We start from the raw sequence: 18,847 nt of genomic DNA on the forward strand, positions 1-18,847 counted from the left end.
TCCTCAATAAACTGTCACCCACTAATTTTATTTTTTTTTTAATTAATTAATTTATTTATTTTTGGCTGCGTAGGGTCTTTGTTGCTGTGAGAGGGCTTTCTCTAGTCGCGGAGACCGGGGGCTACTCTTCGTTGCAGTAGGCGGGCTTCTCACTGCAGTGGCTTCTCTTGTGTGTTGCGGAGCATGGGCTCTAGGCACATGGGCTTCAGCAGTTGCGGCGCACAGGCTTAGTTGCTCTGCGGCATGTGGGATCTTCCTGGACCAGGGCTTGAACCCGTGTCCCCTGCATTGGCAGGCGGATTCTCAACCACTGTGCCACCAGGGAAGTCCATCACCCACTAATTTTAGCATCCTTCAATGATTTTCCAACCCATTATTCTTTCTATGATTTACTAATTAATGTTTAATTAATGAACTAATGTTTAATTTGTTATTTTAAGGAAGAATCTCCTCTTTTTCTCCACTTATCTACTTATTCAAATACTTGTTTATATCAGTGTGAACTCAGATTATACTCAGTGGGTTATAATCCAAAGCTATCATTATTTACTTTGACTCATATTGTTCCAGATTTGGCTAGTAAGAGCCCCTTAAAGCTGGCCTCTGTGTCCTTCTGATATGTGTCCATCATTTTGAATACTTCCTTATTTCTAGAATTACAAGATGTTCCAACACGTACTTTCCCTGCTCCAGCCCTGGAATAGGTCTTTTCTCCCCAAGAAGCTCCGATTCCTCTTAATAGAGAGTGGTATTTAGAAACCAAGATCTGGAAACTATGTTTGCTCATTGCTACTGTTGTGACAGCTAACAGAACTAAGAAATAAGGTAAAAACAGAAATCTCAGCAGGCAGAACTAGGAAATTAGATATAAATAGAAAGCTGTATCTCTCAATATGTAGAAATGAAGATAAAGATATTAAAAACCATGAGCTCATATTGATAACTCTAATTCAATCTAACGGCACCAAATACATTCCAGCCCTCCCTCTTCTTACATTTATAACTCTCTTCCCCCACAGTAAAAAACCTGGCTCACGTTACACTCAATATATTTTTGTTCAAGTCTAGAGCACGCAAACGGTTTCAGAATCACTAACCCACACCCCTGCAAGAAGCGGTGCTACTAACTAGAGTTCAGGGTGCAGTTTTACTGCTTTTGATCTTGCCAGGCTTGGTTTTATGCTTTGCTAGAGCGAAATCTACTTCAGTTTTAAATTTAGTCTCCGGGCATGCCCTTTATTTCAGATGTGGTCCTGATGCCTAAGGCCTGGCCTTCCTGGTGTCTCGCCTGAGGTGCTGGCCAAGATCTCCCCTTTGTCTGAGCTAGAGCTGGAGCGCTCTAGCCCGGCATGGTCACTGGGCGCACCACTCCTCTTCCAGCCTGGCAGGAAGGGGTCTCCGCTAGACCTCCCACCCGCTCAACTTGCACCTCAGCCAAAACTGCAGCAGGCCCCACAGACATCTGAGGCCACGTACCCCACTCAGCAGCAGCTTCTCAGGAACCCTGCCACACACATTCAGCTCGGACACAGCCAGAAGAACGAAGACCTCTGCTCCGCTTTGCTCTACCTCTGCTGTGCAGCAGGAAGAGTGACCCCGGGGAGAAAGCCAAGGCCATGGCGGTAGGGAGGAGCTCACCTTCCTTGCCAGAAGGTCACCTGTTTACATTCCCTGTTGCTCAATGCCCGAAAACAGTTGCCTCATATATTCTGTCTCGTTTTACAGTTGTTTTCAGCTGGAGGGCAAGTTAGGTTACCAGTTACTATCGTGTCTGGAGGCAGAAGTTGGCCTTAGTCTTTTTAATAGCTGCATAGTAGTCTATGGTGTAGCTATACCTTAATTTATTTAACCAGTCTACCCTGTTTAGGTTGTTTACAAATGATGCTGCAATGTACACGTGTCGTTTCCAACATACGCAAAATAACACTGTGATACATGCCCAAAAGAATTATTGAGGGGTCAAAGAGTACATATTTTAGAATTTACTAAAAAGGTCCATGTTCATAATACAGTATCTTTCACAACTTTATAAATTTGGATTATATTCCTCTTAGGCCTTTTCATTCCATAACCAAGAGAGTCCTAATAACTCTATCACCTCCGTAGAGAAATTCTTGAATTTTTCAATTATTTCAGAAGTCCCTCAATATATTTCCCACCCTCATTATGTTCTGCTTTAAAACCCACTACCAGAATGAAACTCAGCTCTCTAGTTTGAGGGCACCATGAGTTTGTACTTTCTGTTGCATTTCCAGGTTCATGCTGGTCTTTGGTTCACAACAGAAACACTGGACCACCTTCTTCAGGAAAATATAAACAAGGAAATCTTCTAAGGAAATCTAAGAGAAGTTCGCTATAGATACCTTTAGGAAAAGAAAAATAAAATGTAATCCCCAGACATACACATCCATAAACCCAGACAGAAGGGAGATGGTTGCACAATAAAAAGACAATATTCTAACCGTAACTAGATAAACTTTAATACCCTATCTAACACTTTCAGAATAGTTTGTACAATCCAAGCACTACGTAATAGTATAATTAAGTGATGGCACTGACTTAAAATTCCTGTCTGAATGAGGGTATAATTTGCCTGCTAGCTGACACTAAGTAGTTAGCTTGTTGGTGTAAGCAGAGTCTCAAAGGAGCTGTGACTGCTTTAAGAATAATCTTCAGCAATGACAATGTGGAGAAATTTAACTTATTCAAATTCTGTATCTGATGAGGGGTGACAATCTTAACAACACAAACCTTTCTCGAGTTGTCAGTGTGGGCCAAGTACTTTTAAGAACTTGGTAAACATCCTTTTACATAATCCTCACAATGAGGTAGGTGACTATCATTATCCCTTTTTTACAGATGAGGAAATGAGGCTTGGTGAGGTGATGTAACTTGCCCAGAGTCACGCAGATGGGAAGGAGTAGAGCTCCGTGTTTAACCGGGTCTATCAGACTCCACAGCCTGGGCATTTAACCAAGAACCCAGTGCTTGGAGAAGCTCTGGGGATTTACTGATCATCCCCATTGGAATTACTTGGGGACCTTGTTAAAAACGTGTATTTCTAGTGAGTTACATTCTCTGGAGTGAGACCCAGGAATGTGAACTTTTGATCACTTTCTGTCAATTCTGATATACGTGGAAATCTGAGAAATACTGCATTCTGCTACTGCCTCTCAGTGCGCACCCGAGCTTACTTTAGCGCTTGGGAGCAATTTTTAACACTATAACAGTAGGAGGAACTTAAGTAAATCTCCTACACAGGTTGCCATCAAGAACCAGAATAGAAAAAGAATTTCTGGCAAACTTTAATTATAGTTTCACTGTGAGGAAAATAACTTAAAAATTCACAATTTCATTCTGCCTCTGTTCAGAAAGAAAAAGGAGATATAAACTTGTCCTATACTGTCATTTACTCTACAAACATCCCACAGATTAAATAGGGAATGAATCAAGGACAGGGTAACCTTGAACACAAAAAGAGGAAAAGGTGACAACATCAATGTTAAAATATATCATTTTAAATGGAAACTTCTAAAGTGCAGCTCAGATTGTGCACATCACATGAAAATGCTCTTAAACTCTCCTAACATTTGTATAAACTTAAGTGTGGCCCTCTGGGAAACTGCCCTAATGGAAAAGAGTGTGGCTCCAGAGGCCGACTGGAAGTCAGGCTCAGCCGGGCTCTGCTGCTAACCAGCTGTACCGCCTCAGCAAAGTTACTCAACTTCCAGTTTCTGTCTGCATGAAGAGGGATGGTATTTCACAGGTGGTCATTTTTTCCCATCCTCTCCTCTCTGATCACCTTCCAACTCATCCTGTGAAACCCAAGAGCCCACCACCTTCCAAGAGGCTACTGAGTATAAATCCACCATGCTTCATGCTCTGTTTCCTCCAGTCATGACCAGGAATTTAAGCCTTCAGCCTCTCTTGTCATCAATTACCCTTCACTCTCTCCCATAATGCTCCAGATAGCCCCTTAGCTGACCCTGGTACCCATGCCTGCTCTCCTTCCCCAAAGCTACCGCGGGCCACAGAAACACCCACTTCATGATCCCTCTTGTATACACATCCTCCTCTCTGAAAGTCCCTCCTCCTACTAACCTACTTACACTTTGACTCTGCTCGGGGACATTGAGTTTCCTGCAACCCCTTCAAGCAACAATCATTTTCTCTTTCACACTTCACCTACCTCAGGTCACAGTCTTTCTCTCCGTTCTAACTCCTGGTATTACTAGTTCATTCAACAGATATCTCACCCCTACCACATGTAAGCCATGGTGGGCGGGGCGGGGAGAGTCCTAAGTAACGATATAGGCAAAAATCTCTGAATAGGGAGCTTAATTTTTTTTTTCTAAATTTAAGTTTGTGTGAAGCTTTATTTCATTTAAGTAACTTCTCTGGGTTTCAGTAGAGGCATTGTTTTAATGAACATTTCAATAAACGCAAAATCGAACATGCTGGCAGGTCACCAACTTGTCTGAAAATTGCAGGAGAGCTCTTGACTCGGGCAGCATTTTCAAGTGCTAAAATCTATATTGCATCCCAGACACAGGATCTTAATGGAAGAAAATATCATCTTTCTCCAAAGCCATATGAACAGGACACCTATCACCGTTCTCCCAGCAAAATCTGCTTTAGCCATGATAACACCCAAAGCAAAGACCAATGATTATCTTGCCAGCACTTTTCCATGTGCCTCTTTGTGCTGAACTACTTTATTTGTAAAACAGGGAGCCCTGGTATAGGCTTAAATTTAAGCAGAGAAGAGGGAAACAAGTCAATTAGCAGGCAAACATATCACTTTAAATTGTGCTAAGAGACATGAAAGATAAAGCAGGATGTCACAGGAGAATTTTTCATGGGCACAGAATACTTTATTCAGATGGAGTAATCAGTGGCATTTTAAGTGGAGGCGTGAAGGACAGGAAGGAGCCAGCCAACCAGAGTGAGGTGGTGAAGAATATTTCAGACTACAGGGACAACCAGGCCTCTCCAAAGACCTTTTCTTCCATGCTTCCTCAGCAGCCCATTACATGGTCAAACCCTGGATCTTGTCACCAGCAGAACCAACACTTCCCTGATTGCTAAATGAAACCCACTACCCTTTGACAACATGCTTTTCTTATAGCTTCTTTTCTGGATGAGCTTCTAACTCATCCAGAACTCCAATCCATTGACCTATGTTCTCCACTGCGGCTCTCTTTCACTATCTTCATTTCACTATCTGATTTATAATCCTCACTTCTCTCCTTATCCAAATTATAAACCCCTTCTTACACATATGTTCAATCCTTTGACTTTTCCTCCTTCCTTTAAATTCCCCTGGCAAAATCCCAGTCACTCTGCCTTTTCTGAGACTATATCTGTGCCAGTGAGAATTGCTAGACACGCTCCCAGCAAGACTGGAAATACTATAAATTCATGATCGCTAATTGCACACAGATCTTCCACACTGCCCAGCGGTGCTCAATTCTATAAAAGTTCCCTTCCCCACTCTTTCTAATGACTATTTAATATCTTCTCTCTCTTCTACATTTTTACTCCACTCTGTCTACACCTTGGCTTTCATAATACCTTACTATAATGGGTTTCCCTCCTATTTTTCCGACTATTCCTTCTTTGATTCTTTTGTCATCTCCTCTTCTGATCCAAAGGTTGGAGAGCCTTCGGACTCAGAAATGGACCATTTGCCCTCACTGTTCTATGTTTTTCCCAGGTGACCTCATCTATTCCCATCACTTTAAATACCATTTGTATGCTAGTAACTCCCAAATTTCTCTCCTTCCCAGGCTACCACCCAGTTTGAAGACCACCATCCTAGTCTGAACCACCATCATCTCCTGCTGATATTACTATAATAGCTCCTGACTGATTTCTCTACTCACAGTGGTTCAATCTCCATGTAGTAACCAGAGTGATCTTTTTGAGGTATAAATCAGATTGTATCATTCCCTCATTTAAAATCCTTCAACAAATTTCCATGACTCTCAGAACAAAAGCCTAAAACATGCCCTCTTAGTTTCCTGTGGCTGCCATAACAAATTACCAAAAACTTGGAGGCTTAAAGCAACAGAAATTTATTCTCTCACAGTTCTAGAGGCCAGAAGTCCAAAATCAAGGTGTTGGCAGGATCACACTCCCTCTAAAGGCTCTAGAGATTTCATTCCTTGCCTTTTCCAGCTTCTGGTGCCTCCAGGAGCTCCTTGGCCAGTGGCTCTATCATTCCAATCTCTGCCTCTGACTTCATGTGGCCTTCTCCTCTTATCTCCTCTGTATGTCTCATTTTAGGGCCCACCCAGATACTTCAGGAGGATCTCTGCTCAAGATCCTTGACTACATCTGCAAAGACCTTTTCTTTCAAATAAAGTCACATTTACAAGTTCCAGGGATTAGGACATGGACATATCTTTTGGAGGGTCGCCTTTTAACCCACTATAGCCTCCAAAGACTTAACTCAAGCTGCCTCCGCCTCCCCCTGCAATTTCACCTCCCAAAGCTCTCTTTCTTCCTTTGTTTACAGGCTCTACCCATTCTGGCCTTCTTTTATTTCCTTGATCAAGGACAAGCTCTTTCCCACCCTTGATTTTTGCTTATTCTATTCTGTCTCTAGTCTTTGCCTAGCTAGCTCCTCCCTCAGGTCTTAAGTTAAATCTAACTTCCACAGAGAAGTGTTCTTTGACCCCATAAACTTAAGTACGTCGCCCCAGTTTTCATCCCTCAAAGAACCCTGTTCCTTTTCTTCACAGCATTTGATTGCTTCCCAGTTTCAAGTTGTATCTGCACATGATTTGTATGTTTACTTGTTAATATCTGTCTCTATCACTGGACTGTGAATTCTTCATACCATCATAAGAAGCACACCTGTTTTGTATATCTCAGCATGTACACCCAAGCATAGGACAGCACCTGACACATAGCAGAATTAACTTTAAAAAAGAGCACTAAGTAAATAGAGTACCTCCTATTCCTTTTATGAAGAGGATTAGATATGTGTAAATAAATGGGTTAGAATGATGATCAGACAGCTGAGGACACTGCTGGCCTGCAGTAGACATCCCTCCCCAGCCAGCCTGGGAAATGATCAAGTTGGGCACAAAAGGAAAAGTAGTATCTGACTACTAGCAAGTTAGGAGTTCTCTAGTCTTCAGTTCTGCCACGGACAATTATATACCCTGGGAACTCGTTTCACCTTTTATAATAATCTCTACCTCCTGTTCAAAAGGATTGAGGTTTTTTTGAAATTTTAAGAAAAAACTCCAATACAAACTGGTTTCCACCTGCACCCTCATACGAAGCTGGGAGAGTCACATATTTACCTAACTTCCTTAATTCTGAATTAAAGCATGACGCAAGTGTCAACAATAAATACTGCTGACCTGTTTTAAAGTCTGGTATGCACAGAGGGACAGAGAAAAGAGCAATCTTTTCTGAGACACATGAAATTCTCCAGCCTCTTTTTCTACCCTGAAGTTTTTTTTTTTAATTGAGATACAATTCACATACCACAAATTCACCCCTTTAAAGTGTACAATTCAGTGTTTTGCCCAAAGTTGTACAACCATTGTCACTATCTACTTCCAGAACATTCTCATCACCACCACCACACCCTCCAAAAAAACCCATCCTCATTAGCAATCATTCTCTGTTCCTGCCTCCCCCAGGCCCTGGCAGCCACTAATATTGTCTCTACGGATTTTCCAGTTTTTTCTAACATTCATGAAACTGAAACACAGAGAGATGAAATGATTTGCATAGGGTTGCAGTCACTTAGAAACTTACTAGCAAGATTATATTACTCATTATTAGGAAGATCATAATGTATATTTATAGTAACATTTTAAACTGAACATAAAAAAAACAAAAGATCAGTGAAAATACGTTTAGCTTGACTACACATATGCTAAATGTGGCTATAAGACATCTGATACATAAAGCGGGGTCCTTAGGCTGGCGATGCTCAGGCAGTGTTTCAGGCCAGGGAGAGGCAGGGGTGGAGGGCGTTTGGCAGGAATCACTAGAAGAGGAACAAAGATGCTACTGGTGAACAGGAATTGCACTTAGGGACAGGGTGATGCAGAGAGAAGGTTGAGGGAAATGCGAAGCTATGCAGTTTACAGGACAGACATATTTCTTTGCGGCACAGGGTTCTGAAATTTGTGCTAAGGTGCCCACGTATCCACTTGCCTCCTTTTATAGTGTCCCCAATTTGTCCCAGAGATCTCCGATCATTTCCAGTTTGTTTATGAGTAGTCAATGCATGAGTAGTGTTAACACCACTTCAGAATACTTGTTGGTTCATGACACTTCACAAAATAATACATGAAATTCAACTTTTAAAAATATTCTACTGCATGCATTGTCAAATAAGTAAAATAATTACAAGCTAACTTACTTCTATTACCATCAATAAATGTGTACACAGGAAGAGTGACCCCAGAGACTAAAATCATCAGAATCCATTTGCAAAAATAATTAGGCACACATTTTATTTTATATGCCTTAATATTGCAAATACCATTAACGAAAGGAAAAAAGGATGGAAACCGCTCATCACACACAAAAAAATTCATCGTTCAAAAGAGATTAATCTGAACCTCAACATTCTTTGTGCTCATTTTAAAACATTGAAACATCAATAGAAAAGGACAAACAAGTCAAAACTAAGTATTTTATTAATTAAAATTGAGACCCTAAACCAACTAAAATTAGACAACTGAAAAATAACCTCCTATCATCAACCTAGAAAAGTTAGATTTGCCAACATATCATGAATACTCAGGAGCCTACTACTGGGTGCATAGACAAATTTTCTTTTACAAACAAGTTATTTTGCGTTATAGAGATCCTGTAGATGACTAGATTATCATTTTTTAAATGGCTGCTAAAAATGACTATTTAGTCAACCCATTCATAGAACTGAACACTAAATAACATAGTGATCATTCAAAGTTGAAACTTCTTGTCTACCAAATTTTTTATAAAACTGTTTTTAAGCATGTAAATTAACTTAAAAGATCAACTCTTAATTATCTACCACAAAAGAGAGCTTTGATACCAATAAATTATAAGTAGGTAATCAAAATATACTTTGTAGTTTTACAGTGTATTTTAGGAATTATATTGGAAATGGCTATATATGAAAATTGGGTCTCATTCTTCTGTTACCTACATTACTGTGAGGAATGAAGAGCCCACTGATTCCAAATTACTGATATAAATAAAACACTGGCCTAAAATTTCTTCCAAAAAGATTTATAGGTCACACCCTGCAATTTAGGCAAAAGGTAAGTAAAGAATGAAGCGCTTTACTTTTCAATGCTCCCTTTTTCTTTCGATGGGAGTAGCAAGATTCTAGAATAAAAATAATTCCAGTAAGTACATTTAGAATATGTCTTAGTTTCCCATTTGATAGGGGGCTAAGAAGAACAACAAAAATAAATAAAAAGAGAAAGGATGATTTTAAAGTCAAAAAGGCAGACTGAGCAAGGGGTGAGGGTGGGTTTAGGAGCATATCTGCTGCCAATTAACCAAATCAGAGCAGATTACAAACCCTCCTAATTTGTGACCAGGGCCATGCACACTGCACATGGAATCTGGACAATTCTTTGCTACATAACATACAGAAAGTTATTAACACACTTTTATTTTAAGAAACAAAAGAGAAACAAAATATTCAAAATACATGGCAATTTTACTTTTTGAAATGGTTATCCTACAAACTTTTCTTAAATTTAGATTTTGCAAAGTTCCTACTCTCCAAGTCATCAAGTAGACACCGAAAACAACTTCCGAGTACTGTGGACTGATGCTTTATGGAGCGTGCATTTTTCACAAATCTAGACCACAATGAACTAATTAAGATTTAACGCTGAATTCAGCCTGTGATTGAATTCTGGATACAACATTGGAATAAAACCAGTAAAAATAATTTTTTTAAGTATGTTTACTTCTTGCATAATTTAGTTTGGAAAATATTCATATTCTTAACCCAAAAGATTACTTTTAGAATTTGAAAGATTAAAGATAAAAAACAAAAATTGGTTCAGCAATTGTCAAAATAAAATGAATACAAACACTGACCACAACTTTCCATTCAATCCAAAATAAACCACTTCAGTTGAGCTCAGCTCACTTAATTTTTAAAACCATTTCTCTTTTCCAGCTTCATAACTGGACTGAATGTTGCTCAACAACATTACCTACGTTAGCAGGGAAGAAATAAAAGTGTTGTAAAGATTGCACAGTGACTGAATGTACAAGCATAACATTTCAGAGCTGGAGGGATCTTCAAGACCTGCTCCAGCACCCACATTTTACAGATGAGAAACTGAGGCCCAAACTAAGTCAATCAAATGACTTGACCAAAGTCACAATCATCGGCTGAGCCATTTATTCATTCATTCAGTCAGTCATTCACCCACAACTACTGACAGCTGCCTAAGCACCAGGCTCAGGGTTAGGTGCAGAAAACAACCTGGAAGGCAGCATCCACCATTGCCAAGGCTATCTTTTCCCCTTGTTTTCTTAAAATTGATCCTTAAAAGTCCTAATCAGCAAGAACTCTGTAGGAGAGTTCCGCAGCCTTTGTAGAAGTGCGCCCACTTTCAGTTTCATATAGTTCAGTAAATGCAGCTGTCCTCTACTGTGTTAATTTTAAGTGATTAAGCATTTACTTTAAGTGATTAAGCATTAACAAAGAGAAGCACAGTATTTTGAACGAGTCCCTCTCCAATACATTCATAACTTAAGTGCAATCAGAAAATGCCCTACACACACAAACAAGTTCACAGAGAGGACAGCTTACAAAATCAGAGTGATGTGAGGTATCAATATAGATCAGTTAAGTCCAATAGCTCAAGTTTGTAGTGTGGAATGTAAATCTCTCTCATTTCATTCAGATATGGGTATATTTTTCTGAGATGTCTGTATGTTAAAAAGACCTCTAAACTCACATTCAAATTCACATCTAATGACACATATGTCTAAACCACAGGTCTTTCTCCTTAAGATTAACTTTCCTTGATTTCTATTTGAGTAAAGGAAAATTAGAATTAAAAAAATAAACAAAACCTAAAATTTAATGTGCTGGCTAAAGGAAATTCAAATTCTATGTACAATAAAAATAGCAATAGCTCAAACTGCACATTTCTGAGTTGTTTTCTTGTTTGTTTTTGTTTTTTTTTGATGGGATGTGCAGTGAACTTACCCATCAACATAAATCATCCCTCGTTTTGCATGGACTTTTACATTCTTTAACATTAAGTCTGGCACTTAAATGTTTAGTGTATCTCAAGTCAAGTTCTTTAAGAAGAGACCATATTGACAAAGCTCTTAAATAAAACAACCCATAAGTAAGGCACTTTGAAATATTAAACAGCAGCTCTCTGTGTACCCAGTTTCAGTGTTTTTACCAAAATGATCCACAGCTTTTACAGAGCTCTCGCAGATGACCATCGGGTGAATGCTGATAAACGTAATCTTCACTGAGGCTCTGTGAAGGCTCTTTGACTTTCCTCAAGCTATTGTCAGCTCAGGACGAAAGTGCTGTTATGCTCTTCTATTTCTCAAACTTCCAGATTTGATTTTTATCTAGAGCATCACAAGTTCTCATCTGAACATCAGGTCGGCCCTCAGGTGTCCGGTAAGCACTAAGACACAGTCCTGAGTGGGGATGAAAAATGGTTCCATCTTCTTTAAAATACCAAATAATGTTTGCTGGAACAGGAAACCCATCTCTGGGACAATTTTGCATTCCCACGTGACTTTTTTGCTCAGGAACCTCTGCACATAACTCTGTCACTGAATTAAACCTTATTTCTTTGTTTAAAGTATATTCAAAGAATTGATTGCCTCCTTGACCGTGGCATCCAAACAGTGAAAGGTTAGCACCTGTAGGGTTGTTGTCAGGAGAATTATAATCTAAACATTCAGAAGAGATCCCCATACTGCGAATAGCTCCGTGCCAGCCTGGCCTATCCTCTGGAACATGTAAATTAGAAAACACATTTTTCAAATACCAGTCAAAGCTCTTGCACCTCAGCCGTTCTCGTAGTAATTTTCTTTCAGAAATATCGCCATAAGCTTCTTTCCTTGCTGGAGGGTTTCGATTGTAGAAATGCTCTTTGTACCCGTCCATCCACACTTCCGCTGCCCGAGCAGTATTCTGCAGGAAATTGGGCCGAGCATATGGTGCCCGCTTGGGGAAGACGTGGCCCACGTGAGAACAGGGGTGGATCTCCAGTTTACCTCCACACTGCCACACCCTAAAAGACAGCTCCAGATTTTCACCTCCCCACACTTCCATCCCAGTGTCGTAAGTTCCAAGGTAATGAAAATATTTTTTGCTGACAGCAAACAGTCCTCCAGCCATGGTGGGTGATCTGATTGGGTCAATTCTCGATTTCCTCCTCTCCCTTTCATGTTTGGGGACAGAATGCCACTGGAACGTTAGACGCCAGTCAAACCCACCAATCATGGGCTCCCCAGTCTGCATATAGAATTCAAAAGTATTCCAATCAATGGTGTCTATAACAGGACAAACAATTGCTGTTTCATCTTTAGCAATCCTTTCCAAAAGTGGCTCCAGCCAGCCAGTATTACACTCACAGTGACAATCCAGGAAAGTGAGGACATCCCCAGTAGCAAAAGTGGCCCCAATGAGACGGGCCCTAACCAGCCCCTCCCGCTTATTTGTTCTAATCAAGCGGACTCTATCGAGATTGCTGATGTAAGTTTCAAGTTGTGTCTTCAAATAAACTCTGTCGCTCAAGTCATCGACTAAGATGATCTCCTTCAAAAGCACTGCAGGAGAAGTTTCTAAAACACTGTGGATGGTGCGGAGCAAAGTCGACCAGGCTTCGTTATAGAAAGCAACGATAACAGAAGTGGTGGGAAGTCTCCTATAGTTAAATTTCTTGGATTTACACTCATACATTCTTTTATCCTCTATGTGGCGGTGCAGGGAAATCCTGTCACTGAGGTAAATATTAATGGCATATCTCTCAATGAGTTCTTCTTGCTGCTTCAGTTCACTCTCCTTGAGCTGGAGTTTGCTGGCTTTCCCCCACTCCCCAAGTGCATGGGAATCTGCAGGGGGCTTCTCATAAAGCGGTCGAGACAAATCCACTACTTTCTTCCCGGACTCTGAGAGCTGTCTTGGCCCCCGCTCCTTGGTAAGGCCGGCTCCTGGGGAGGCATGGAAAGTGGAGACGGAGAGTTCCACCAGGAGGTAGGCCACTGTTAAAAGCGCCAGCAGCAGGCAGCTTTTGCCTGCCCACGTCCACCTCACGGCCATCCGGATCCTCATGGCTGGGGCGCGGACGCGGCCACCAGAGCCACCACGCAGGGGAAGGGCTGCGGGACCCGACGCTGGAATTCCGGGCTCAGGTAGAAGCGAACTTCCCAGCAGGTCTCTCTTTTCATGCAGGCGCTCGGCTCCTTTCCAGACGCGAGGGCTCCCCGGGAGTCACCTAAGACCACCCCGTGCTCGGCCTCCGGAACAGACCCAACGCCTCTCTCCCCACTTCCTCCTGCTGGTCTCACAACTTTTCACAAACTCTCCAGCCAACACCCCACCCTCCCCGGGCCGAGGACAAACTCCGCCCCTTCCCACTTACTCCTCCTGGTGGTTAGTTCGCGAAAGTCGTCGGCCAGGCCCAGGCCTATAGGCGACTCTGCGGGGCCGGGCTGGGGGCCAGGCTGACCAAGGTGGCCCCGACTCGGGCCCACTCTAGCTCCGAATGCATCTCGGCCGCTTTCAACACCACCTCCACCCATAGGTCCTCGGTGGTTCTCGCGGGGGCCCGGCGTGGACAGGAGGCAAGGGTTCCGACCGGTTGAGCGTCTCATCACAAAAAGAAAAAAAGAAAACTTACCAAGTTGTTTGCCGTCGGGACTAAAGTCCACGGAGGTGATCGCCGCTTTGTGGCCCTTAAAATAACGCTGCAGAACGGGGTCCTCCTAGGAAGGAAAGTTGTCAAGTTTTGGAAGCAGATGCTGACCTCGAGTTTGGGGGGTCGGGGATCAACGCTGTCCCCTCCCCCGGGGGCCGGCCCGGGAACGGCCGCATCGAAGGTGGGTGTGCGGAGCAGGAACGCCCCGCGCGAGCACACGCGGCCACAGCTACAGGGGGACGCCGAGCGCCAACTTCCCCAGCAGAGCCGGCCGAATCCTCCACTCGCGCTTCCCAGAACCGAGCGCACGCGAGGGACCACCTGGGCAGCTCCATTGAAATGCACGTTCCGGGACCCCGCCCTCTGGCACGCAGTCACAGGTGCGAGGCGGGGCCCCGGCTTCGGACTTTTCAAAAGCCTCCCAGGTGATTCTGACGCAGGCGCTCCACGGAAACCCTCAGAGAATTCTGGGGTCCATGGAGCTGCCGGGGCTGTCGGGACTCGGGGAGAAGTGCCCGGGAGCTCGGCCAGAGCTCTGCGCTCCCGGTGTCCCAGGGGCAGAGAACGAGTCACCGGGGCGAGGAGCTAGCGGCTCGGGACCCAGCTGAGGACGTCTGCCTCCATCTCCCGCCAGGTGCGGGCGCGGTCCCGACCCGGACCCCAGCCGGCGGGACCGGCTCCGGGGAGGCGCACCCCAGCCCGTCCTTACCGGGGCTGAGGCCATGGGTGGAAGCGGTTGGCTCCTGGCTCCTGCCCGTGTGGGGAATCGGGAGAAGGGAGGGGGCGGGGTAGGACCGTGCGGCGCCCGGAACCGTCTGCCCGGAGCGGCAGCGCCTCGCGGTCACTACAACAACGGCCCACTCAAACCCCGCGCTCCAGGCGTGGCCAGCCGAGCCCCGAGGCTCCGCCCGCGCCGTAGAGAGCCTGGCCTCCGCCACCTGGCAAGCGGGAAGCCCCGGGGTCAGGTGCCGGCACGCATCAAAGCCAACGTTTACTAACATCTGCGCTCCCCACGACTTGACACAAGTAGGAGGGTAGTAACCGGGACAGAAAAGAGACCGATGGGTGGCAGAGGGGAATGAGCCTGTGATCGATGCGATCAGAGTTCTATTACACGTTAAAGAGACAGCCCGCGCGAATTTCAAGCTGGTCCCGGACCGCTTATGACGCACAAGAGAGTCTGATGCGAAATGGGGCCGCTTGCTATTTATTAATATACCCAAAGGAACTAAACCTCTCGAGGACAGGCTTGAATTTATTTAATCACGAGTTTTCACACGATGCCTGGCTTGTTATAAATGTAGATGCTGTATAAACGTGATGAATGAATTAATGTGCATCCACTTAATGTTTTTCTGCTGTGCGTTTTCTATTCCAATCTCATTTGCATATGCTTTAGAGAAGCAAATTGATACAGCAGCATATTTGAACTTTTTAGGAAGACGTAGAAACATATTGTTTTGTTTAAATTATCGGGCAACATAGTAACAATAGCCTTTGCTACAGTGGAGGCTTTCTTACACAATATCGTTGAGCTTCACCAACGCTCTAAGTTAACAGAGTTACAAAATGTCACCAGCCTTTACAAATTATACACTTGATTCTTGGATATTTTAATTTAATTATCAAAGATCACACAAAGGCAGCTCTTCCAATTCCAAGTCCATACCCTTTTTTACGCTGCCTCAAAGCTTGAAGGACTCAGCTGAAAATTACATACAGAACAAAGACTCTTGGCAGCATAAGATGGCATAATAGACCACAGCTGGTAAGATACACATTCTATGCAAATGAAAGGTAAACTATACACCAAAATTGCAGACTAACTAGTTGTCTAGTGACAGAATTGAGTTCTAATGAATACTATACATAGCGATCAAGCACACAGGAGATAGTTTTAGACTGCAACATTAGTTCAAGCGTATGTTTGTTGACTATCTCCTGTATATTTGGCTCTGAGGAGTACAAAGGTGACTGAGGTATTTTCCCTGCCTTTAAGAACGCAACAATGTAGGTTTCTGAGTCTCATATTTTAACATGCATAATGATGATTTCGGGCAGGGGTCCCCAACTTCCGGGCCGCAGATCGCTGCAGATCCGCGGCCTGTTAAGAACCCGGCCATACATACAGCAGGTGAGCAGCGAGCGAGCCAGCGAAGTTTCATCTGCCTCTCCCCATCGCTCCCTCGCTCGCATTACCGCCTGGACCTTCCCCCCACCTCCCCTGCCACACATACACACACTCGCCCCTCGTGGAAAAATTGTCTTCCACAAAACCGGTCCCTGGTGCCAAAAAGGTTGAGGACAGCTGATTTAGGGGACCTCATTCCCAAAACTACTGAACCAGCGTATAGAGGGGGTGGGATCGAGGACCCTATAGATGTAATAAGCCCCTTAGATGATTGCTATGGGAGTCTCAGCTGTGTACATTGAGAAACATTGCTCTAGTTTAGGAGGTGATGTATACAGATTGTTGATACCAGCAACTTATCAGCAAACTGTGGCAGGACTCGAAGCTTTGCTATTTATTCCCAGTCTAGGTTTGACTTTTTTTTTTTTAAAGAGCAATATATTTAAAAATAATGCTGCATGCTGGTGGGAATGTAAAAGGATATAGCACTGTGGAAACAGTTCGGCAGTTCCTCAAAAAGTTAACTCCTAGGTATATACCCAAATGTATTAAAAACGGGGACTGGCACAGATACTTGTACACCAATATTCATTGCAGCATTACTCACAATAACCAATAAGTGGAAACAATTCACGTATCCAACACGTGAATCAATAAACAAAATGTGATACCTACATAAAATGGACTGTTATTCAGTCATAAAAAGAAATTTTGATACATGTCATAACATGGGTGAACCTTAAAACGTTAAGCTAAGTGAATAAGCCAGACATAGAAGAACATATATTGTATGATTCCACCTATATGAGGTACCTCAAATACATGGATTCATAGAGACAGTGCAGTGGAGGTTACCAGCGGATGGGGATAAGGAAGAATGGAGAGTTATTGTTTAACGGGTGTGGAGTTTCTGTTTGAGATGATGTTCTTCCAGTTTTGTTGAGATATAACTGAATTACAGCACTGTATAAGTTTAAGGTATACAACATAATGAGTTGACTTTCATACATCATGAAATGATTATCACAGTAGGTTTAGTGAACATCCATCATCTCATATAGATACAACATAAAAGGGTACACAGCTAGGAAGTGGCAGAGCTTTAGATTTTAGTGGGTACTTCCAGACTCCACCTCTTAATCATTAAGTCATGATGCCTTTTTTGTGGTTGCAAGGGCATGATAAATGTAAAATTCTGTATCCTAACTAATGCTTTACCAGTTTACAAGTTTTACAAAAGAAAAAATGTAACACCTCTTTAATTTCCATTCCACTGTCCTCATTTATTACTCCCAAATGCCCCTCCCATGATTCTTTTCCATATTCGATTTTATTTCTTTTTGCTCTTCCTAACCTTTGCAAACAGCAGAAGCTCAGAGGTGGATATTTGGAAATGTGGCCCAAGTTGGGGATTTTTTTTCTAACCCTAAGCCTGCTTCAGTTCATGTAATTCTACTTGCTACAGTAATTATTTGGGACCACCTCAAACTGCAAATTTATTAATCTGGATGGGAGTCACAATATTTAAAAATCTAAGGTATCATTGGAGGCCAGGTACAAAGGTAGGGTAAAACTGACTCTTTAATTAGCCCTCCTTTTCCAGATCCCCTTCAAATCAGAAATTGAATTTATCCACTTGAACACTACAAAGGGTTGTTTTTGTTTTAGCATGAGTCTTTCCGAGGTTACTTCCCTTCAAAGTTGAGAATTCAGGCATAGCACAAAAGTGCCATCTACTGTTCATTTCCCTATGTGGCACTTGGACTGAAAATACAGTTGACCCTTGAACAACATGGGTTTGAACCGTGCAGGTCCACTTATACGTGGATTTTTTTAAAAAAAATAAAGATATTGGAAATTTTTTTTGAAATTTGCAACAATTTGAAAAAACTTTCTAGGCTACTTTTTTGTAGCCTAGAAATCTCAAAAAATTAAGAGAAATTTAGGTATGTAATGAATGCATAAAACTATGTAGATTAGTCTATCCTTCATAGGCATAAGGTGAGTGATATTGAATATTAAATTAATCATGTATTAGTCTTCTTACTGTTTCATAACTTTGCTTTCAAAAAATTACATTACCATATGGTATGCCTCTCTCTCTCGTAATTAGAGAAACAGCATATCATCCTATCATCACAGGTGTTTTCTTAAATGTAACAGTGTTTCCAATACTGTACTCTGAATATGACTGCAATACTGTATGCCATAACATTTTTATATTGATTCATTCATTTAGTGTATAGGCTAGGCTACCATGAAGCATATGCATTGATTGCACTAGACTACACAATAAAGCAATGATATTGCTGCTGCTTCATTATCAATGCATGAATTGTTATACCTGTAAAACATGGATTTCCTTTTCACATTATCTTTTCATTTTTGATGTCTAGTGTTAGTAATATGTATAAGATATACAGTGGTTTGTATTATATAAGATAATATTGATGTAGATACAGGCAGACGATTCATCTTGTAAACAGATGACCTAAACTTATGGTATTGATAAATATAGTACAGTACTGTAAATGTATTTTCTCTCCCTTATTATTTTCTTAATAACATTTTCTTTTCTCTGGTTTACTTTATTGTAAGAATTTAGCATATAACACATATACAAAATAGGTGTTCATCAACTGTGTATGTTATCAATAAGGCTTCCAATCAACGGCAGGCTATTAGTAAAATGTTTTGAGGAGTCAAAAGCTATACATGGGTTTTCAACTGCCCGTGGGGGGTCAGCACTGTTCAAGGGTCAATTATTTTGTAGCCTGTTGCCGGCAGTGTAACACTCTTCTGGATACAGTTACTTCAAAGTATA

General features: G+C 42.2%; 2 protein-coding genes across 3 annotated transcripts in view; both read right to left on the reverse strand.

The window, feature by feature from the left end:
- POC1B (POC1 centriolar protein B) overlaps positions 1 to 14,770 on the reverse strand; it is a 110,742-nt gene extending 95,972 nt beyond the window's left edge. Inside the window, exons 1-2 of one of the 2 annotated variants that reach the window (XM_024127302.2) lie at positions 14,602 to 14,770; positions 13,875 to 13,959 (exon numbers count right to left, since the gene is read on the reverse strand). In XM_024127302.2, the coding sequence (XP_023983070.1) occupies positions 13,875 to 13,959; positions 14,602 to 14,616 (100 nt within the window). In that variant the 5' untranslated portion in view covers positions 14,617 to 14,770. Of the gene's footprint in view, positions 1 to 1,476; positions 1,571 to 13,874; positions 13,960 to 14,601 lie in introns of those variants that run through there. The other variant, XM_028490426.1, reaches the window with a different exon arrangement.
- GALNT4 (polypeptide N-acetylgalactosaminyltransferase 4) lies at positions 11,185 to 13,597 on the reverse strand. The gene has a single exon (XM_007121612.3). The coding sequence runs from the start codon at positions 13,304 to 13,306 to the stop codon at positions 11,558 to 11,560; it is 1,749 nt and encodes a 582-aa protein (XP_007121674.1). The 5' UTR covers positions 13,307 to 13,597; the 3' UTR covers positions 11,185 to 11,557.
- Positions 14,771 to 18,847: the final 4,077 nt, after the last annotated feature.

Source organism: Physeter macrocephalus, chromosome 6, assembly GCF_002837175.3.
Source record: "Physeter macrocephalus isolate SW-GA chromosome 6, ASM283717v5, whole genome shotgun sequence".
In the NCBI taxonomy this organism is placed as follows: domain Eukaryota; kingdom Metazoa; phylum Chordata; class Mammalia; order Artiodactyla; family Physeteridae; genus Physeter; species Physeter macrocephalus.